General features: G+C 40.9%; 1 protein-coding gene across 2 annotated transcripts in view; it reads left to right on the forward strand.

Annotated features, from left to right (window-relative positions):
* The window catches only part of sos2 (son of sevenless homolog 2 (Drosophila)), a 29091-nt gene that overhangs the window by 1431 nt on the left and 4317 nt on the right, over positions 1 to 23343 (forward strand). For both annotated transcript variants that reach the window (XM_070920121.1, XM_070920122.1), the window contains exons 2-14: positions 9693 to 9818; positions 10012 to 10143; positions 10495 to 10659; positions 10782 to 10988; positions 13948 to 14091; positions 14562 to 14672; positions 18885 to 18983; positions 19662 to 19789; positions 20045 to 20700; positions 20839 to 20920; positions 21028 to 21150; positions 22678 to 22790; positions 23054 to 23276. In XM_070920121.1, coding sequence (XP_070776222.1) covers positions 9693 to 9818; positions 10012 to 10143; positions 10495 to 10659; positions 10782 to 10988; positions 13948 to 14091; positions 14562 to 14672; positions 18885 to 18983; positions 19662 to 19789; positions 20045 to 20700; positions 20839 to 20920; positions 21028 to 21150; positions 22678 to 22790; positions 23054 to 23276 — 2309 coding nt within the window. The remainder of the gene's footprint in view (positions 1 to 9692; positions 9819 to 10011; positions 10144 to 10494; positions 10660 to 10781; positions 10989 to 13947; positions 14092 to 14561; positions 14673 to 18884; positions 18984 to 19661; positions 19790 to 20044; positions 20701 to 20838; positions 20921 to 21027; positions 21151 to 22677; positions 22791 to 23053; positions 23277 to 23343) is intronic.

The following is a 23343-nucleotide window of genomic DNA, read 5'->3' on the forward strand; positions in this document are numbered from 1 at the left end:
GAGCTACGGTAATACAAGCTCATGATGCAATGCACAGTAAAAAGTGTAGCTCACCTTGGTGACCCGAAGGAGGTTTGAGTTCACGTATGACCTCGTTATCGAACCAGTTCACTGTTGGCATTTCTCCATTTATGACGAGACTTGACTTGAACTAAGACTACATGTTGTATACTTTTATAATACATGAACGTGCTACAGTAGAAACTTCACAGCATGTGGACTTTTTTGGAAAGGGATGCTGTTTAAAATTCTGAAATACTTGAGTTCCGGAAATAGATGAAAGTACTGCAGACTGAGTTTATTTTCAAAGCATGAAATATGCATGTCTGTAGTCAAATATATTTCTCAGTGTTACTAACTTTTTGTGCTTTGATGAAGTCTGTTGAGCAGAGCTAATCGAGTGTTGCTGTCAGATCAGTTATTGACACACAATCTGCTCTTCCTTCCCTTTTGTAGTGGTTTTGGGTTTTTGTTAACATTAGAACAATCAAAATCACTCCAGAAAGGTTTAAACTTTTTCATTGACTACACATTATTAAAACTTTAGTTTAAAAACTTAGCCCTAATCCTGAAATATTGTTATGACATTTTTAATGCAGTAATTTTAGAAACACAAACTGCCTACAGAGATGTAGCAACATCATGTTTATAAATAACACAACTCTTTTACTGTCAGTTAGATGGTGAATCAGGTGAAACTGAGAGAGCAGGTGGGCCGTGGTGCCGCGGTTTCATTGTCTCAACTTGTTACACAACTGCCGGAGGGAAAGCCTGTCAGAGATTGACGCAAGAGAGGTTTGTTATGGATCTGACAGCCTGTGACTCGCTGTTTTTCACAGCTGTCCACCGGGGGGTTTCCTTGTCAGAAGGAGCCGTGGTGGATGACTCCACCCCTGAGAATGATTCTGATTGTTGTTTAGAGGCAGGATTAAAGAAAAACCCGTTGATAGGTAGACACTCCTCAGAGACGGAGAAGGGAAGTAACTTTGTGATGAACCAGGGAGGCAGTTTAAGAAGTGTCTCCTTCAGCTGACGGTTGATCTTGTGCAGAATTGCCTCATAAATGACACAGACTTATCCAGCCACAGCCTGTAATAACTGATATTTGACAAATATTCATGAAATCAGATGGATGATAGTAGGGCTAAAATGATTAGCTGATTGACAGAAAATTAATCGCCAATAATCAACAAGTCATTTAAGTCATCTATCAAGCACAAATATTTGTTAGTGACAGCTTCTCAAATATGAGGATTTGCTGCCTTCCCTGTTCTATATCATCACAAATTGTGATTTTGTATTTTGGACTGTAACTCAGGCAGAAAATGCAATATGAAGACATCATCTTGGGCCCTTGGTATTTATATTCTAAAAAATAATAAACAGATTAATTAGTAATGAAAGTAATCGTTACTTGCAGGCCTGGATGATGGTGCTTAAGCACTGTGAGTACTGTGAACTGTTTATATGCAAGAAATGCAAGCTTAACTGCACGTCTGGAGTGATGAGGTGCCTGGTAAAGGTGTGAAGCACCTGAGACTTGGAAGTTGCAGCTTTAAGTTTATACTGTTCTAGGGTTCAGAACAGCTGTGCACCTTTCTCTCTCTTGTTTCCTGTCATCTCTCCAGTATTGCTGTTTAATAAAGACACAAAATACACCAAAAATAATACTTTAAAAAAAGTTTATATTGTCCATGTGGAATAGAATAAGTCTGTGTGTTATAATAGCAACAGTAAAAAGGAAATGAAAGTAAAATGATAAAGCTCAACTTTAGTCATATGTAGTTCACACATGTGCAGCCGTCTGCGAATCCAATGTTTGTCTCCTAGCTGCGTCTGCATGTCCTGCCTATTCTTGCTCACGGCGGCTCGTGCCCGCTGCTATGCAAGAGCGTCATTTAGCCTCTGACACGCTGGTGTTGATAATAACTGTGCATTCCCCAGGTCTGCTGTTTCACTGGCAGGCCGGAGCTTCGCTGGGTACAGTTTCATTCCTTTGCCATGTTGAGTTAGCACAGCGAGATGCTGCTGAGTTCACGGGGCTTCGCTCTGTGAGGCCCAGGCCAACATTTAAAGCTGAGATTTGTCAGGTTACAAGCATGCTGTGTTTGTGTGTGTGTGTGTGTGGTTCCTCTTTTATCTTCTCAATCTGAGTAGTCGGTTAAAACTCTGACGGGGTGACTTCACAACAGGCCAAAACCTGCAGCTGAGATCTTTTTTTTATTTTTTTATTTTAGTGACTTGGAGCTAGACTGTGCTGTTGTCCTTTCAGAATCAGACATATTTACTTATTACAAGCCCCCACTCCAAAGCTCTACTGTATGAGCTCCAAATATGATAACAGATACTCCTCAAGAGTTCCCAAAATAGTTCAGAAAGTATTTCTAAATATGCCAAAGAAATGACATTTATAAAAGTGCCTGTTACCAGAAACCGGTCCTGCCATGTTTATTTGTGCGCCTGAGTTTATTTCTATCACCTCAAGCTGGATGAAGAAGTGACTCTGCTGTGTGAGCTAACCTGGCAGTACAGGAAATGACATGTGGCGCGTTAACAGACTGCTGCCATGATCCAATAACAGTATTGTCACTGCAGCTCGATATGTTCGTTAAATTGCATCCCTGTAAGATAAAGGAGGTTACAAGTTATAGTTTGCAAGAAGCACAAACAAGAAGTAAATATATAGTTATACTAAATGGAGTAAATGTATATATGCAGCCTGCAACCAATCGTGTCCTCCTACCTGCTTTTAGAGCTGACAGGTATTTTGTGAATGTATTTTTTGTGTGTAGAGTTGTAATTAAAGACTTATTATTTAAGGTATTTGATGGCTTTATTCCCAAGTTGAAAGTGGAGGGGTGACAGGAAATGAGATCAGGAATGATATAGTTCCTGGGCTGTACACAAATCGGCGGCATTTCTGCTCATGGTCAGTGCATTAACCCGTAAGGAACCAGAGTCAGAGCCTATTTTCATGTAAAATTTTATTTTTGGTCAGAGGGCACATACGGTGATCTGCAGGGACAGAGGTCGAGAATGAATACGCAGTATTCACCTCAGAAAGTTACTTGCCAGTTACTTCACGTTTTACTGGTATTTGGTACTTGATGGATGATCATTTCTGTCCTTATGAACTTGGGGCTTGTGGATGTGTCCATCTGGCTGCAAAAAAAAGCCAAAGCAAAGACAATAAATACACAAGGGAAACAATTAAAGCAGCAGGTGACGATTAGAGCGTCACCCTTACCAGTTACCAGTCACCTCTTTACTTAAAGCTGAATAAAAATATTACAGAGTAAGTGACGTCTCCGTGGTGAGCTTTGTGTGTTGATCGGACAGGATGTTCCTGGTGCACCAGCCCCAGGTCGTCCACAGAGGGGAGCACAGGCGGAGAATCGGGCTGATTAATACGCACGTTCTCCACCCTTCCCCAGAATATTGATCTGTGAACATCAATTCGTCCTCAGACAGGGTTCAGACGGAGGATGGGTGGATGCAGGCAGGCAGGGGTCACTGGGTCAGGTCCGACTGGGGTCACGGCGAGGACACATGCTGTCGACGGCACGACCACTAGCCACTGTCTTCATGATATAAATGTCAGAGGAGTCGTGAATGTGTGTTTCCTTGTTGTGTACGTGTGTTTGTTTGTCACATCTTTGTGTATGTGTAGTGTGTTTTTTTTTGCTGCGTCTGTGTTTCTGTTTGTGTGTCCAAAGGATTATCTCTGTTTATGTCTCTTTGTCTTTGTGTGTGTGTGTGTGTGTGTGTGTGTGTGTGTGTGTGTGTGTGATGTATGTCTGCATGTCTGCACCATGCATCTTTTGTGTGTGTGTGCGCGTGTGCCTGTTGTCTCAGAGTTGATCTCTGGCCTGTGGTTCCCCAGACAGTCTGGTTGTAATGGCAGATGATGTCATGGCATGAATCACAAACAGTGACACATGCTCGGGTATAATAACAAGCCCCACCCCCACCTCTCCACCACACACACACACACACACACACACACACACACACACACACACACACACACACACACACACACAAGCCACATTACCTGCAACCTGAGCCTGATGCAGCCTCATATATACAGCCAGGAGAATAATCAATTGAATTAGAAATGTTAACCCTGTATTAACACCGTCCGGCCTCTGTTATTACCTCCAACTTTTCTGTTCTTGTACCACCAGCACACACAACAACACCTGATCCATCTGTGTGTTACAGTTGAGGTGTGCATCAATGCAAGCTGAGCGCACCAGCGACCTGCGTCTCTTCACGGCACCTTTTTACTTTGAGTTACTTCACAGATTCCGAACTACTTTTTCACATTTGGTGTGCATGAATCAGCTCCTTGCTCCGTAAACTTGGCATCAACAAATTTGTGTCAGTTTCCACGACTAATACTTTTTGATGATGTCGCACTTTCGAGGTAATAAAATCTTCTTCTGAGGTAAAATGTCTGTGGTTCGGAGATTTGGAGAAATGCTGTGTGTACTTTTCCACTCGGATTTTTTCCCTTCCCTTTCACTTCACAAGCTTCACAGTCTGCTCCATTGTTTTCAGATCTCATTATTTCAGCGTGTTGTCGCAGAGCACGTTACCGTGTTATGTTCAAGATACTGTGTGAATATACAGAATGTAACTAACGCACTTGTATTCATGTAATGTCATTTCTTGAAGCAACCTCTGTGTGTTGGTCCTGCGGACAGTTTATCAAGTTCTTGGATCCGTTTTAGAAAATGACATTGGACCACTTCTGTTCTGTGTGTGGTCTCTGCACTTTTGCTTCAAGTGGAGACACTTCCATGGGGCTGCAATTTAATTTTATTATCGATTTAATCTTTTTATTGTTTCTTTCAGTTATTCAGTTTATTGGTTTGTCAGTAAAATGTCAGAAAATGGTGAAAAAACGGCAACAATTTCATAGAACCCATGGTGATGCCTTCAAATAGCATCAGTCAAAAATCTAAAAACATTTAATTCACAGTGGAAAAATAAGAAATTTTGACAATCCATAAACTGTTTAAAAATAACTGAATCATTCTCTGGTTCCAGCTTCTTGTTTTATATTATAAAGTGAGCACATTTTTTTTTTTTTACTATTGTCTGTCTAATAGACGAAATTATTAATCACTTAAATGAGAAAATAATCTGCAGATGAATTGAAATAATCATAAATTGAAGCCCTACATTGAATTCTTACTAAGCATGACTTTAATAATTAAACAATATCAAAATAGCTATCAAACTATTTTCATCAATCAGCAGATTGATTCATTAGCTAATCGTTTAATGACACTGCAGTACTGGTGATGGTGCAGTCATTGGTCCTTTTTTTATGTCTAATTTTGCTGACGATGGCATTTAGTACATTCATAGATCAGTTCTTTAATCAAAGCATGTCTTCTGAGTGTGTGGTCTCCTATTTGCATGTTAGCTAGAAATGGATATACTCGTGTTACCGCGAGGCGCCGTGGATCAAACATTCACCAGTGAGATTTTTTGCTGGTAGTTTTTGTCTGTTTGTGAATCCTGGTTTTCCCTCTCTTGGCTTTGGCTGTGTTCCAGTCTGTGTGTGTGTAGTATGAACCTGCTGCCTCCTCGTACACGCACATCAATACCTCTGGTCTGCTGCTATGGTCTGCCCTCCCCAGGGGGCTTCGCTCTGTGTGGGTAGAGAACAAGGCTGGGGGGGGGGGGGGGTTTGTGAGAGTGAGAGTGAGCGAGCGCTGGGACTTCCTGTACGCTAGCCTTTCCCTTCTTAATGGAACTGACCCATGAAACTGAACACCTTGACATGGCACAGGAGGACGTGCATATGATGGAGATTCTGTTCATTTTGATGTATTTGCCTACATATAGTGGTCGAGTGGGAAGTTAGTAAGCCAGCAACTAAGTATTATTTTCATTAGCGATTCATCTCTAGATCATTTTTTGATCTATAAAATGCCTGCCGCAATTTCCCATAGCCAATGGTGACATGAAATTGAAATAGTTTTATCTGAGAAACAGTCAGAAAACATGAAGATACTAGATTTACAGTCACAGGCCAGTGACAATATATTTAATCAGACAATATACGTAACTGTGAAAGAAAAAACAGACAAATGCTCATATTTGAGAAGCTACAACCAAATATTTGGCTTTTTTACTTGAAAAATTACCCCCAAAAAATAATTTGATGATCAAAATTGCTGATTACGTTTCTGTCGTTCAACAAATCAATTAATCAACTTATGGTTCCAGGTAATTAACATCCCTGGATGTATTAAAACATTGTGGACAATGTTGTAAATCAATGAGCAGGACTGCTTAAAGGCAATATTGGATTTTGATATGAATTTTGTATCGATGTGATGAGGTGCTCTGATGTGTCAGGTATTTCATTTGCTGGATTAGCCAAAAAACATGTTCATTAACATTTTGATTTTCTTGGAAATTTCACCATAATTAAGATGTATATTGATATTTTGAAGTATATTTGGGTTCTGGGCTGTTGGATTGATTAATATTGAATAATCGATTGATTGAAACATTGAGACTTTCCCCCAGAAAAAAGCTTGTTTGGACCTGAATAATGCATGATAATTTTGACATTTGCACCAAAGTCCGTGGTGAATCTGTTGTCTTGAGCATATTTCAGTTGGTGCACATTCAAAGTAATGAGGGAGGGTGTTTTGCATTCACTTGCGAGGGAAATGTTGTTTTTCTACCATGAGAAACCCAGTGCCTCTTGTCTCTGATGTTTCGAGTGCTTTTCAAATTCAGGAGTTCCCCAGCTATTTTTCCACTCAATTGCTTTCACTTTGCTTGCGCTTACTCCAGTGTCCGCCGCCAACTATATTAGACCATGGTTACATCCATCACCCATTAGGATCAAGTTGCAGTGGTACTCTAAATACACCGAGCCGCAGTCATACCTGCACATGGCCCCGCTCTGCTTTCAGTCCTCAATTTAGACAGGGAGCAGCTCACTCATAGGACATCTTAAAGTGTCATTTCAAACCAGAGATTCAGTCAGTTATATTGATTATTAAATGCTTTCCTTAACAGCGTTTTTTCACTAACTTATTTGTTAACTAAGCAGCTAGGGCTGCAGCTAATGATTGTTTTATTTATTAGTATTTTCTCGATTAATCATTTGGTCTATAAAATGTCAGAAAATAATGACTAATGCCCAAAGTGACATGTTTAAACTGTCCAAATCCTAAAGATATTCAGTTTATTAGAATATAAGACTAAGAAAACCAGAATATATTTACATTTGAGACTGGAACTATTGAATTTCAGTAGTCCAAATACTAAAGATATTCAGTTTATTAGAATATAAGACTGAGAAAACCAGAATATATTTACATTTGAGACTGGAACTATTGAATTTCAGTAGTCCAAATCCTAAAGATATTCAGTTTATTAGAATAGAAATCTAAGAAAATATTCACATTTGAGAAGCTGGAACCAGTGAATTGTGGGCATTTTTACTTGAAATATTTACTAAAAGAATCAGTCGATTGTCTTAATTAATTTTCTATTAATTTTTTCAGCTCTACAAGCAGGTAAATACAGATTTTTACACAGGGCTTTCTTGTGTTGTAGTACAACAAAAGGATCCAGCTGCTCATTTTGGTGCCTGCTGTAGCAGTGTTACAGTTGCGTGTATCGTATTTGAATTCACTTTCTATCATGTTTTTATTCAAATTACACTCAGATTTGTGTTTGTTTTTTGTTTTTTTTACTCTGTCTCCCATCCTGACATTGTTGGAGATAGACGACACTTGTTGGATGTTGGCCTCTCAGAAACGGGCCAACTATTCTGTGAATGGAGTCAAGGGAAACCCCCGTAGTTTCAGTGTGGTGACTCACAGCTCCTGGTGTCCTGTGGAATTTGGTCAAGTGCCTTTTTGTGGTCGAGAGGATATATCTCATAACCTACTTCTGCTTTGATATATATTTATTTTCCAAGTAGAGTTTGTACTTGTGGCTTATTTATAACCGTTTGGTCTTGTGAGTGTGCATCAAAACACAAATGACGACGTACAGAAGCGTAAACGAGGCCAAGCTGTGGCTTCAGATTTTCCAGCTCCTCTTGTTTTAAAAAAAAAAAAAAAAAAAAGCATCTGAATGTAATTAAAGAATCCAAAACAGATCTAGTGTTGGTCTACTTTTTTTTTTTTATAATCCCCTAAATGAGAATTTCACCTTCGTCTCTTTTCTCTGCCTCATGATTTTATCTCAAACAAATGAACTCAAAGTTGAGACAGAGGGGGACATCCTGCCTGTCGCTGCATCTCTGTTAAGTCAGAGCACAAGAATGCATGAAGCTCTGTCTGCGTTGACCTTTTAACTCTCCTCTCACATTCCTTAATCCGGGGGCAATGTTTTGTCATCATAATGCCCCACTTTACTATATGCCAGGGTAATTCCATCACTAGCATGTGAACAGGCCTGGCTTTTATGAGTGGAGAGTAAATGTTAGGCTGTCTTTCTATCCACCTCTCTCCTCTCGCTCTCTCCCACAGCCTTTTTTTTTCTCTCTCCCCCTCCGAGTCTGCTTTGGGTGCTATAATAGTATCTCAACTGACAGCATTCCTGCAAGAGGGCACGGCCTGAATGACGACAACTTTAGGGAGGTTGGAGCGTGGTTGGGGGGGGTGTTCTTCTCTTTCCAATTGTAGACGTGATGATGCCACACCTACTCTGCTTTCTGCACCTAAAATCACACCTTCTGTCTGCTGGTTCCCGCTACTGAGGACGCCTGGGTGACTTAATGAATCAGCAGAAGAGACCTTTTTTTAAAAAATGCATTTATGCAGATTATATTTGTTGACATATTTATTGTTTAGCAGTGTCTTGCAGCTCAATTTGAGGCTGACTTATAATTGCATTTATAATTTTACACGAAGATGCTGGTGGATTTGTGTGCTGTAGCCTCAAAATGACAAATCTTGTGTGCTTCATCTGACTGTTTCATATGTTTTAGATACATTTCAGGCAGCCATGTTTACTCTCACTTTTTTCTGTGCAGTAAAACACCTGAAACATTTATTAAATATTACATTCATTTAAATTTTGTTTATGTTAGCAGGGAGTGTTGGGAAACTCTGCCTTGGGGGTGCATTCAAGGACACACCAACATCCATTTTTTTAATTAATGTTTTAGGTCAGACATTTACACTGTTTTTTTTTTTCAGTACATGAATGACATAAAATATTTCTGTCTTCTTCAGGGTCTGCTCAGTCTTTTTGCTGTTTTTTTGTTAAACTACTGAAATGAACTTATTTATGCTTCACTTGGAAGAATGAGCAGCTGTAAAATAACGTATAATTTGTTGTCAGTGGGCTCAAACATGCAAAAACCACCAATATGACCCTTCTAAGACCAAGAGAAGGTGTTTGTCTTCAGTCAGTCGTTGTCTGTACACGCTGTCTTGACGTCATTAAATGTGACCTGAGCCTGACTGAGGTGCATCATACCAGGTGTTACAGTCAGTTTCACATAATACACAGTTTCAGTCTACATCAGGTGAACCGTGTAGAATTACTTTCTCTCAGAGAAGAAGAAAGCTGATAAAGCTGAAACCACAATCAAACCCCAAAAACTTCTACCAGCCTTTAAGTTACAGGATGCTCTTTGAACAATCTTTCCGTATTGTTCGCTCATCTCTTTTTATATGTTTGTCTCTGGCGTTCAGGTGCAGAAGCAGGTCCACCCAAACCTCCTGGCGAAGGAGGACGCCCTGCAGCACATCGAGGAGCTGATCCTACAGCTGCTCAACATGCTGTGTGTGGCCCAGCCTCGCTCCGTGCAGGATGTAGAGGTAAGGAATTTCAGCTGAGCGTCTCAATATAAATTAAGTTTTTGCAGTTGGGAAACACGACTTACCACAACAGCATAACGATTACAAAACCTCATTACAAAACTAATTGAATACTTCTGTGCGATGCAGCCGTCAATCTTTTTAATTCTTCCAAATGTATCAAGTATTGAGAGAATAATTTCCCTCTTTCCAGGAACGGGTCCAGAAAACTTTTCCCCACCCTATAGATAAGTGGGCGATTGCTGACGCCCAGTCAGCTATCGAGAAACGCAAGAGGAGAAACCCCTTACTCCTCCCCGTGGACAAGATACACCCACTGCTTAAGGTAAAGACGCCTGAAGAATAGTCTCTCCACAAATCACAAGAGCTTTACTACAAAAGGATGCTCGGGAAGAATAAAAGTTCAAGATTGTCATTTACTCAAAGTATGTAGCTTGAAAGGCATATTTAAATGCACATATTCTGGACTGCAGCAGTGTTCGTGTTCTCATAAGACACAGTCAACTCTGATACATGTGGCACAAAGTTTGGCCAGTTGCTGGGAAATATTTGAAATCCAATTTGGCTTATTGTTTTGACAGCTTGGTTCAGACTAATTGAATTTCCCTGAACTGCTGATTGACCCTTGTCTATTACTTATTATGTTTTTATTCTGCTTTTTTCCCCCCGGGAACAGGAGGTTTTGGGCTATAAAGTGGACTACCATGTTTCCCTGTACATCGTGGCTGTGCTTGAATACATATCGGCAGACATACTGAAACTGGCGGGCAACTATGTTGGAAACATTCGGCACTATGAAATCAGCCAGCAGGACATCAAGGTGTCCATGTGCGCAGACAAGGTGAGTACTTGTGAGGAAAAGGGAAAGCTGACATTCTTACAGCACCCAGTGTGATAGATGCGGCTTTTGGGCATTCGTGAAACAAGGAAATTGCTTAGATAGTTTCTGTTGTGTGTTTTCAGGTGTTGATGGACATGTTTGACCAGGAGGAGGACATCGGCTTGATGTCTCAGTGCACGGAGGAGCCATCGTCCTCTGGGGAGCTCACGTATGACGACCTGGTGAGGCTTGAAATCGCAGAGGAGCGGCAGTACCTGCGGGAGCTCGATCTCATCATCAAAGTGTTCCGCTATCACTTCCTGTCCAACCCCAAAATCTTCACGCCTCAGGTGAGGAAGACTTGCACGGTTAATTAAAAAGCCGTCAAAACCGCAACTTTCTTTATCTCTCGGCAGGAGTGTGATCAAAGGAGGAGTTGTGTCAGACCTGGCGTGTAAACATCTTAGAATCACAGAGAAAACAAATCATTACCACCCTCTTTTCGCACTGTTTTTTCCTCCATGTGCTGAAAAGAGGTTTCACCAACTGCTAAAACCACTGTTTTGCGCTGCGGGCAGCAGTCGACTAGATGTGGATACATTAACAGAAGCTGGATTGTAAAACACAATTACATTCATTCTGGTGTGGTGCCACGTCAGCCCCCATGCATCATTTGACCTTATTTATCAATATTAACCAGTGAATCGTCGCCACAAGAGCCAGTTACTTTCTTTGCTACACTATTCCGCTGCTGCGATAAGCTAAAGGTAATTTGTGAAGCAACTGTTAATAATAACAACACAACACTTCTTGAATATGTTTAATGATAGAGGTGTTTACTGTGAAACAACCACAGGAAATGGTCACAACACTAGGTTAGCTAACAAACGTCACTCTGTAAAGTTTATCTTCAGAAATACTTTTTATTGGGGATGCTGTGGGAAACATTTTGAGGATAAAGCAGATTGTTATCACCTCTCTGATGAAGCTTGATAAAGGAGAACAGACCAGAAAACAACAACTGACAACAACAACAATTCACTTTTTTACAGCTGCTCAGCGCTGTTTATAAATCTTGTGTATCACAATACTTGTAATATACAACATAAGAAACTGTGCCTGTGTATTACACATGTAAAATAACCAACAGATTTATTCACCTAAAGGTGCTGGATACTAATGAAAGGCACAGAGACTCCAGCTCACCGGCCAGCTTACTCTAAAGCCAGCTTATAAACAGTCTAGTTTCCACTGAATGCTATAAACCTAATTACTGTGCCATTTCAGCCAAATACAGCGTAAAACCATTTAAAGATTACAAATGTAATCGGCTAACTGGTAATCAGCATCGGGAAGCACTTTGAAACACCCAAACAGATTTTACAGTGTTGATTTATGTTATTAAACCTGAAGACAGCTTGACAGATGAATTTTTCCTCTTTCCCTTGTAAGATATTTGAATATTGCCTTGACAGGATTTATCATGAGAAACTGAAAGCTCTCGGTTTAAGGTTCCTCAACACTGCAGACAGAACCAATGCCAGGTTACACTCAAATTATCTGAGATTAAAGACAAAAAGATGGACGACCAGAGAGTCGGAGCAATCACCCTGTATGTGGAAGTTCACATACTCGAGTCTTGTAACAGCCACTATGTCCATGCCTGATTTAAAAAAAAAAAAAGAAAAAAAGAAAAGGCTCCCAAGAATTTTGTACCATCTCCTGAGGCACCACCCAGGCTGTCTGACCCCTCCAGTAAACAGTCCAGTAAATACATTCATATCTATCTCAGAGGGTTAACCAAAGAAACAAATTGCTAATTACAGTGTGTCTAGTATGGCAATTAAGTGCTCTAGATTCTCTTAAAAAAAAAAAAAAAAGAAAGGTATGGGCCGGGGTAAGGGGTTGAACAGTGGGTCTATGGGTTGAGAAGAACTGAATGGAAAGTTTAGTTTAATGGGTCGCTGCGGCTTTGCATATTTTGGGTTGGGTAATTTGTGGTATCATTTGGGTGAGGAGGATAAACCTTTGTGAGGCCCAGTGGAATGCAGAACATGTAATTATGTTGAGACAGGAACAACATCTGCAGCCCTCGCAAAAATAACCTCAATTATGTCTGTTGAAACGCAGCATAATCTGAAATTGCTCGGGAGATGTCAAGAAAGTGTTACGGTCAAATAATGACAGGACTGAGCTTCTATTCAGACTTCAGCAGTCAATAATCGCTCTGTGCTGTTTTAGGGTTCTCATCTGCTTGACTAATGATTTCCTCGGGCAAATTGAGCCTGTTGTTATTGTTTAGAGCTCATTCTCACCACTATTTTTATTTATTTTTTTATTTATTTTTAAGCATTTATTTATCCAAGGGGGGTAGGCCAAGAATGGGAGCTCTCTTTCAGCAGCAGCCTGCTACAGACTCGTATGGTTAAACACCTTCAGTGTGTTTACTTGCACTGGCAGTAACCTGGTTGTTGTCGGTTTCCAGTGGTGAGATTATGTCCTAAACAGCATTTAAAGAAGAGCCTTGTTTCTTTTTTTCTTTTATAATTGTAAGATAGGTCCGACGCTGTGGCCCCCCCCCCCCCCCCCCCCCCAACATTTACTTTTTGGGCAAGTTGGGCAAGTTGGCACCATTAAAAAAAGTATGCTGAAATAGCTGTGAACAGTTCCTGTTTGCAATGTACAGATAACTATCAGTGGATTACTTTGATACTAAAGAAAACTTAAAAACGGGATAATTCTCAGGCAAGTTCTGAAGTTATAAGGAGCATATTTTTCATGATTTCTATGTAGATTTATTCACAATGGAAATTAGACGATGGTATCCTCAGGAAGTGAGTCTGTGTGTTCAGAACTGAGTTATGACTCTGATTTGATTTTTTCCAGTTAGCCAGTTTCGTGTGTGCATGTAAACGTAGTCCTTCAAATCCTGAAGACAATAAAGTCTTCGATCTCTAATCACTGAGCGGGTTGAGCACATTTTCAGTGACACCTTTTAAAGGAGTACTCCACCCATTTAGCCCTGGACTCCTATAACATTATATAACATTGTCAGACTCATGATGGATGTTTTTTGTCTTTTTCATTCCACGCTTTCTTCTTCCTTGTCAAAACCTGGCACCTATATTACCCACAATGCAACTCAAATCAAGGCTTGTAAACAGACTTTGACCTTTAAAACTAAAAGGAGGTAAATAGGGTGTAATTAGTCTCTCTCCCTACGGCAGATGGTCCTTGCTGGTTTAAGGATTCAGTCTAGCCTAACCCTCTGGTCACAAACATGTCTAACCTGCTTGTCTTGTTTCTTAGGATGTGGAGGTGATCTTCAGTAACATCCTGGACATCCACGAGCTGACGGTGAAGCTGCTCGGACTGATCGAGGATGCCGTGGAGATGACGGCTGACGGCAGCCCTCATCCGCTGGTGGGCAGCTGCTTTGAAGATCTAGCAGAGGTATGAAGCTTTTCTGACTTTGAAAACCGTAAACTTCACTAGATCTGTTTGAGTGGGCAGCCCAAAGAAAGTTCTTTCTAAAATGTTCAGACAAGTGATGTAGCACTTGTCTGAATGCACAATTGAATGCACTAGGGTGATGCTTAACAAAGAATCTCAAGTCCTAGTCTTTCTACTAAACCCTGTACCACCTCATACATATAGAGAAAACATGTACTCTGTTAGTGTTTCTTATTTACATCACCCTAATTACCAGCTGAGAAATGTAAAGCACATCCTCAGACCTCTCCTCACTAAGTTTATACAGTTTGTACATACTGTAAATTATCAGCTCATTAGCTTCAAATACAAGCTGCTAATGTTTAGCTTTTGATATTAGCTTGCATCTGAGCGTCCTCGTCATGTAAGAAACCTGTCAGTGACACAGGTGTCGACTTTTAACTCCTGAGTTATTCTCCCCATGTCTATAGGAGCAGGCGTTTGACCCCTACGAGACCCTGTCTCAGGATATCCTCAGTAAGGATTTCCACGAGCACTTCAACAACCTGATGGCACGGTCAACCGCCGGCCTCTACTTTCAGGTAAGATGTTCAACACATTAGCGCTAACAGAAAATGTGAAAATGACTTGACACACAGAAAAGTAGATAAAAGGAAGAATTCTGCTCATGATTTTCCACATTTTGGGATATGTCACTTGTAAACTTAAAGAATAAGGCGATATAGCCATAAATATAATAAAGAATTTGACTTATTTAACAAAGAAAACAAATAGAAAATCTCTAGAAACGAACATAAATGATGTGTGCTTGGAAGTAATTATCACTCACAAGATAAATGTTGAATAAATGGTTGATATTAAGTTATTTTAAGTATAATATTTCTGTATTAAAGTCTGTAAAATTTGCAACATTTAATTTCCATCCTATGGGTTTGAAAAGCCGTTATATCTCCCACTTCTGTCCTTCCTGTCATTCTCAACATTCAAAACTGTCTTAATAGCAAAAATGGCATAAAACTGAAAAGAAAGATTTGTTTGTTTTTAATATGAAGGTACAAGTAGGTCATTTATGTGTTTACACCAAGCAAACAGTGTTTTGAATATTTGTTCCTGTTTTGCTTTGAAGTCAACCTGGTGGAATTCCTCCCAATATCGTTTGAGGGCATGTCATGACATATTCAGCGTCCTGTGTACAGTTTATTCAGTGCTGCCGCATTGTTTTATTTGGACATTCCTCACAAGAATAGCATTGAATTATGCTCGGTGGGGTGCAGTTTGGCAGCCTTTGAAGATGAAATATTTGCTGGTGTTTTCTCAGGCCAAAGACCGACGAGTCCGACCGTTCACATGAAGCAACATCAGAGCTCCAAGCTCAGTATTTACAGTATGAGGTGGTTTCCAGCTGTACTTTTCAAGGTTTTCTGCCATTTTGTTATATTAGGATGTACATCTCCCTACTCTGTTAGTGTTGCAGTAAGGTCATAAATGCTGCTGCTGACTGACCTTCCTGCAGCCCCACTGTACCTCAGGTTGAGGCCTCGTTGTGTTCACCCTCAAACCACCAGTCTAACCCCAGTTAGATCAACACCGATGGCACTGTCTTCTGATTACCCACACCCAGTGTTTATTTTCATATACTCATTGTATGAGAGTGGGGGAAAGGGCGCAGGAGTTAAAAATAAAGCTTTATTTTTGCACTGTATTGATAGCACCACGCTATTCATTTAAAAACACCTTGCATTGTTTCACTTGGTCTTTTTCTTAAAAGTCACTTCAGTGTATAACATGAAATAGGCATGTTATCTCAGCCTGGCTCAATATTCCTCTCTTTGAGTACCAAGAAAATTAACAAAATAAAATAAAATGTTTAATCTATTTGGGCCATAAATCTGAAACTCTTGACTAAAATAAATGTTTGTCTCTTAATTGTATAAACCCTCATATTTTTAAATATTAAAACATGTCTATGATATTTTTATTATAGCAGATATTGTGGGAAATCCAGCTGCAGCTATCGATCCTTTTCATCATCGATCCATCTGCCGATTCATTTTAAGTGGGGAAAATGTTTTTCAGTGGACTGCCCAAATAAATGGCTTGTATAAGAAACACTTGTGTTATGATCATGCTAACAAATTGCTAATATCAAACTAAAATATATTTCTTTTGTGTTAAAACTGAATCCATGAAATGATGTTGCGCTTCTTGAAAGCGGTCATTAAATGATTAACCTCACAAAGCTCTGCGCCGAGCCCGTCTACTCAGTTTACTGACTGCCAAGTAATCTTCGATTAGTTAATCGGTTTGTTAACTAGTCATTTCAGTTTTACGATCCACAGATTCAGCTCGGTCAAAAGTGATATTTATTGTGATGCTTTGCAAATCCATTTTGCTTGGCTTCTGTACCACCAGTGTGTGTGTGTGTGTGTGTGTGTGATTGTCAGTGGTGGTCCCAGGGGCAGATGGTGTAATGGTGTCTCTCCACCAGCCCCCCCCCCCCCCCCCCCACCCCCCCCCACCCCCCCCCCCCCCATCAAACTGCTCCTGCCCTGTTTCTGCACCGTGGGTTAATCTTATTTTAGCTTCTCTCACTTTGTGTTTCATCTCTGACCTGATGGCTGCTCGTCTCCTCATCTCTCCCCCGTCTTTGTACAACGTGAACTATTACGTGGACACTTCCACCTGGTGTAAATGCATACATAATATGGCGTTCGCTGTAATGGGGATCAAATCCCCGGCAGTGGCGTCATTAGTGCTCCTGCTCTACCTCTTCAGCTTTTGTCTCATTGCATGTACTTCATCTGTCTCACTCCATCCTTCTTGACTTTCTCCCTCCCCGCTCTCTGTCAGATAGATGTGTCTGTCGAGCACTCAGCCCCTGCACTCTGCAGCGTCTGGTATTGTGGGTAAATTACATCGCCTTTTAAAAATAGAACAGGCAGCCACACTGCGGGCCATTTTTCTCCTGGGGAGGAGGAGGAGGGGGCCGGTGGCCCGAGGCGCATTTCATGTTGAAAATGAGCTGTGAATTAAGACGGCAAAAGACTGCGACATGGGTTCAAGCAGCCCTGTGAAATGGGAACATGTTGTTCTTATAGTCATTCTGTACCGTATTCTTACAGCACTGTGTGTTTTATATTTAGGCTGCTACCACAATGATGCATGCTCCTGTAGAGACTCGTGATGAAAGAAAAAAGAATATATTGAGTTTTTATCCAACACAATATCAACTTTATTTCTAGTTTCAGGCTTCAGGTGTATAAGTAGAAAATTTTATTACATGAGTGCACTACTTGAGCACCAAGGATAACTTGGCAAAGATATGTACTGTGGCATAATATTTTACAGTTTACACATATCAGATTGTTGACAAAGACGCAGCAGGTTTGTCAACAATGTCCTTGTATTCAGAGCATTACGCAATACAAACCAGCTTAGATTAAACAAACAAAATGACTTGCATGATTACAACCACAAGGAGTATCACCAGTGCTACTATTCTTTACTATATTCATCTTTCTCGAGGAGCAAACCTTTTGGTTTCCCATTTTACTTCATAACTTCGTACTCCCAAACTTTCATTCAGAGTTCAAATCTTGAAATTACTGTTTTTTTTAAAGGAGTACTTTGTAAATTCTCTTTCTTGCCAAGAGTTCGTGGACACTTGCCATTCATACTAAGCTGGAGCCAGCAGCTGGTTAGCTTAGCATAAAAACTGGACACAAAGTTTAGTAACATCACACTTACTGATTGTCTGTGTAGTGAAAATGTTCTCATTGCTTTCTGTTTAATCACAGCATGTTTGAAACAAACACTTCCTCTACTTGTGTAGAGGGAGCGCTTGGTTTGTTGCACCAAAGCACACACTTTAAATGCATAGCATGAGTATTACACCTGAACTCATAGTGCTGCTCATGATGCATCTAAATGTGTAGCCCTAATGCATGCAGACACTCTGTAAACCTGCAGGATGCTGACATATCAATAACATGATCTAAACTTAGGTCATTGTTCCCTCGGCTGTCCATCAGTGTGCGTCAGGCAGCTGATGTCTTTCTTTTCCATGAGCACAGACCCTCTTCATCTCCTCTCCTCCCCTCCCCACGCAGACAGTATGGCCGCTGCTGTGGAGTCTGAGTAGTAGCATATCGATTCAGAGTCGTCTATCAGGGGAACAGGAGATTTAAATGGATACTATGACGGCCTCCTCTCCGGTTACCCTGAAGCCTCACTCGGTCAACCGCTTCTCCCTCCCTCTGTCCTCCATCACTCGTCACCCTGCAGCCTCTTTTCTCATGTTATTCTCATTTAAAGACTGAAACAAACACATTTTAATTGTCTTTGTCTTCACAGTCCTTTTCTTCTTATCACTTGTGAATGTTTGTATTGTTGTATTTTGTGGTTATTTTACAATCTGGGATACATTTCTGTAGTTTTCATCACATTTTGGCATCATGGTATGTGTTGTTAACGTGAATAAAACCGGATACATCTTTACAATGGCTTCTACTGGGGCCACAACACACGAGACAGACAGGTTTAAACACATCCAGCCATCCAAATGATACTTATTTGGAATTGAAAATGAAAGTTAATGTTAAAAGGTCTGTTGTGATTAGAAAGTCAATGATTTTTGACACAAACATGTTTGTTTATAAATCACAATTTTGGCTTGGGTTTTCTCTCTAAGCGTGTAATTTCTGAAGTCTCTCGATCACATGCCGGTTGGATGTGTCAATACTGCCTTCACACTGATCATCACTAATAGTTCTTATGTGTCTTTGTGTCTCCAGGCTGTTGCAGAAGGCTTCAAAGAAGCAGTCCAGTATGTCCTTCCACAGCTGATGATGGTCCCAGTATACCACTGTATGCACTACTTTGAGCTACTACAGGTATGTTCTGGCACATGGACACTTCTAATCAAAGATAGGATTTGTTTTCACTGTTGTTTCAGTTTTTCTAGAGGGGATGTTTGTGGGGGGGTTTCTTTTTATTTTGCTGATCACATGCCTGGTTAGCGGTTAATGACAAGCACACTGGATTGACATTTTGTGGCATCGTCATGCCAGATTCAAAATGTTGGTTTGAGAAGCAGCTGGCGACTTTGCTCTAGGAACAAACAATGTGGCTTATTTGATGCTTGGTTAGACATCAGCAATATCACATGAATACTGTCTAAATATCACAACACTGACTTTAAGTTCAGGTTAGGCAACATGATTTTTAAGGTTTACACTGAAGCTCTGTCTTTCTGTATCTTTCTATATATATTGAAATAGTTTTCTGTACCTGCTGTTAAAATGTAACCGTCTTGTTATTCAACACTGTTGTGTTATTGTAATGCTGCTTTTGTATAGATGTTTTTCACTGCAGACATTTTGATTTGTCATCCCAAGACAAGAACAGGTCTTACTAATAACAGCTCTGGAATTGACTCATCTAAATGTAATGCAGCCATTAGTGATGTTAGTAACACCTGTGCTTTTCCTGCTGTGAAAAACATCTGTCGACTTCTGTATTATGAAGTTTAGCAACATGTCTGATGCATTTGTTTTCTGGCATTTTTACAGCAACTTCAGGAGCGCAGTGAAGACCAAGATGACAGAGAGTGTCTGAAGCAGGCGATCACAGCGCTGCTTAACCTTCAGTGTAGCGTGGAGCGCATCTATGCCAAGCACCAGCCTCGCCGTAAACCTGGGTACGCCTCCTCTACTTGTATTTATAGTAATTAATATTCATTTGGTCATTCTGTCTACATGTTATTGACCAAATGGCAGAAATAAGTTTGGTTGTGCTGCATTTGCTTTACAACAACACAACTCTCAGATGCAGTTGGAACATACAGCAGCTGCACATATTTATTTAGTAGTTGTGATATTTCAGTGGTTTATTGTTTGATTTATGAATTGAGCGCTTCAGTTTTCTGACTCCAAACTTGACTCCTCCCTCACAGTGAGCCCATGTACCGCCTGTACAGCAGGCAGGTTCGTAGCAAACAACTAGCCATCAAACGCATGAACGAGATTCAGAAGAGCATCGACGGCTGGGAGGGAAAAGACATCGGTCAGTGCTGCAGCGAGTTCATCCTGGAGGGGCCACTTTTACGAGCTGGCGCCAAGCACGAGAGACACAACTTCCTGTTTGACGGCCTGATGATAAGTTGCAAGGCCAATCAGAGTTCACGGCTCCCGGGTTCGGGCAGCGGGGCGGAGTACCGTCTGAAGGAGAAGTTCGTGCTGAGGAAGATCCGCATCGTCGACCGCGAGGACTCTGCAGAGCTGCGGCACGCCTTTGAACTGATAGGAAAAGATGAGAACTGTGCCGTTTTCTGTGCACGGACCGCGGAGGAGAAGGCAGCATGGATGGCAGCGTTGGTGACTCTGCAGTACCGCTCCACTTTGGATCGCATGTTGGACACAGTGCTGCAGCACGAGGAGCAGGCGCATCCTCTAAGACTGCCCTCCCCGGAGGTTTACCGCTTTGCTGTGCAGGACTCTGAGGAGAATATTGTGTTTGAGGACAAAGTGCAGAGCAAAACAGGCATCCCCCTCATTAAGGCCGGCACAGTGGTCAAGCTCATAGAGAGGCTCACCTACCATATGTATGCTGGTAAGCTGCTGCAGTAGATCTTCTTGTGGAGAGACATATTTCAGTGTAATGTGGCTAACACAAAGGTTTATTTTGCCAAGATACAGTGTGATGTTGATTGTCTGTGTTTGTTATCTAATCAGTTTCATCTGTTTGTAGATCCTAACTTCGTGCGCACATTTCTTACCACATACCGATCGTTCTGCAAACCACAAGAGCTTCTCACCCTGCTGATAGACAGGTACGGTTTAACCAGAACACCTGTCCTTGCCCCAGTATTATCATTAACTGTGGTATGATGTGGTATTGTGTTAACCCTGCCATCTTAAAATGTCACATGTTTCTCAGGATTGAGATCCCCGAGCCAGAGCCGACTGAGGAGGACCGACAGGCTCTCTGGAACGGCGACCAGCCAATGGCAGCCGAGCTCCAGAGATTTCGGAAGGAATACGTGCAGCCAGTCCAACTCAGGTACAACAGCCGTCCAATCACGACTGAGCCTGTCTCCGTTTATTGTTCCTGTAAGACAAAGAGAAACAACTGCAAGTAATAGTAAAAACTAAAGGACACAACAGCCACAAGACAAGAAATGCATTCTCCAAAAAACCTTCAGGCACACTGTACTCACAAAGGAAAATAAGAGTAAGGAGTTTGTTGATGTTGGCCCAGAGGTGACGAGCTCTGAGTTGGATTTATGGGAACAACTTTTATTATACCAAGGCTAACTTTTTGAAACCACTTTTTAAGTTTCCCTTTCAGTATAAAAGTCAATTAAGCATCACAGTTCAGAACAAAGCATTATGAACAGATCTATTGCTTGGCGAATCTTAAATCTGAGGTAATCAACTTGAATCAAATCGAATGTCAAATGTTAGAGTCTAGTTTTCCCCTTAATGCACAGTTGGAATTAGACCTTCAGTTACTTACATGTTGGATAAGAAAAGCTCAGAAATGTTTCTTGTTTGAATAATATATTCCCCGAGTTGATGAGACGTAAAACATCTTTAACTGCTGTCTTTTATTTCCAAACAAGGCCTTTCAAAGTGCCAAAAGATTTCGCGTCTCTTTGTCTCCTGCTGGCTCGTTTACACTCTCCTGTTAAGGCCTGAATGTTCTCAATGAGCCACAGAATAACTTTTGTATTAGACTTTGTATCCTTATAAGGAGTAACAGAGTCAGGAATAGTCTCTTAAGTACCATTAAAAACGGAGAGCCTCTCAGTATCAGACTGCACTGCTGCTGTAGTTATAAATAAAATCCTTTAAACTTTAGTCACAGAAACTGTTAAAACACGAGTGGGTTGTTACAGCAGTTGCACACTGTGAGCTACAAGTCTTCTGGTCACACATACTGTATGTCCTCTGCATCAACAGTATGTTATGAAGTCAGTCATGAATCGCCTAATATATGAAGGCACAGTGACAAACAAGCAACAAACACATTAAAAACACTGCAAGACTGTAATGTAGTTTGGGTGGTCTATTGTTGAGTAAACATTGTAATGTGGTCCAACTGTTTATTTTAAAACCAGGATACTCAAAGAGGTGAAAATACCTCTTCAGGCGTGACTTCTGCCCTTTTAAAGCACAAGACGTTCCCACTGTCTCTATTTTTAAGTACCCACTCAACTTAAAACATTTAACTGACCACAGTAAGGAATACACACTGGCCACCAGCCCAAACTGTTCAATTAAGGACTCTTTTCTACCAACCTGTTGCATCTTTTTCTCTCCCCTTGTTTCCTGTCAGCCGCTTCACTACCGACTGTCCAATAAAGGCAAAAAGTCTTTAAAAAAACACTTGGGGTGGTAAAACAGTAAAAATGTCTTGATACTGGAGGGGGTGAAAATGTTTGTTTCCACAAATGGAAAAAATATTTTCGGTGATTCACAGTTGTCTGATTTTCCTTTCAAAAACTTGTACTTGAACGTTTGTGAAACATGTGTGGAGGACAACACATGTACGTAGTTAACACTGTAACGTGTCTTTGCTTCACAGGGTTCTCAACGTTTTCCGTCAGTGGGTCGAACATCATTTCTACGACTTTGAGAATGATCCAGAGCTGAGAAGTCGATTAGAGGAGTACATCACCAGCAAAATTCAACTGCGAGGTCAGAACCACATACAGTATATATCTCTGCTCACACTGCTTTGACAAAACGACATACGAGTCACTGATGAATGGAGTTGTGGCTGTAGAGTTTAAGGTTTTCTTGGTGCAGTCTGGTATTCCCAGTGTTCATATCAGCCTTTGCAAAACTTGCAAAAAGTGATACAAGACACTTGACACTTGGCTTGCAACATGACATTTGTGTTTGTGGAATAAAGCTTTGATATACAATATATGTTTTATGCATTGTGTTTCCTCTTTCAGGCAAGTCTATGAGAAAGTGGGTGGAGTCCATCAACAAGATCATCAAGAGGAAGCTTCAGACGCAGTCGAATGGCGTTAGTCACAACATCACCTTCGAGAGCCCGCCTCCTCCCATCGAGTGGCACATCTGCAGATCAGGCCAAGTGGACTCATTCGACCTCATGACCCTTCATCCTATAGAGATCGCCCGCCAGCTGACTCTGCTCGAATCAGAGCTCTACAGGTGAGTCGCTGTGACAGGGCCGTGGATGAAGACTTAATGGTTGGAGAAGCAGACTATTGGCAGTTCA

This window comes from Enoplosus armatus, chromosome 15 (genome assembly GCF_043641665.1).
Source record: "Enoplosus armatus isolate fEnoArm2 chromosome 15, fEnoArm2.hap1, whole genome shotgun sequence".
Classification (NCBI taxonomy): Eukaryota; Metazoa; Chordata; class Actinopteri; order Centrarchiformes; family Enoplosidae; genus Enoplosus; species Enoplosus armatus.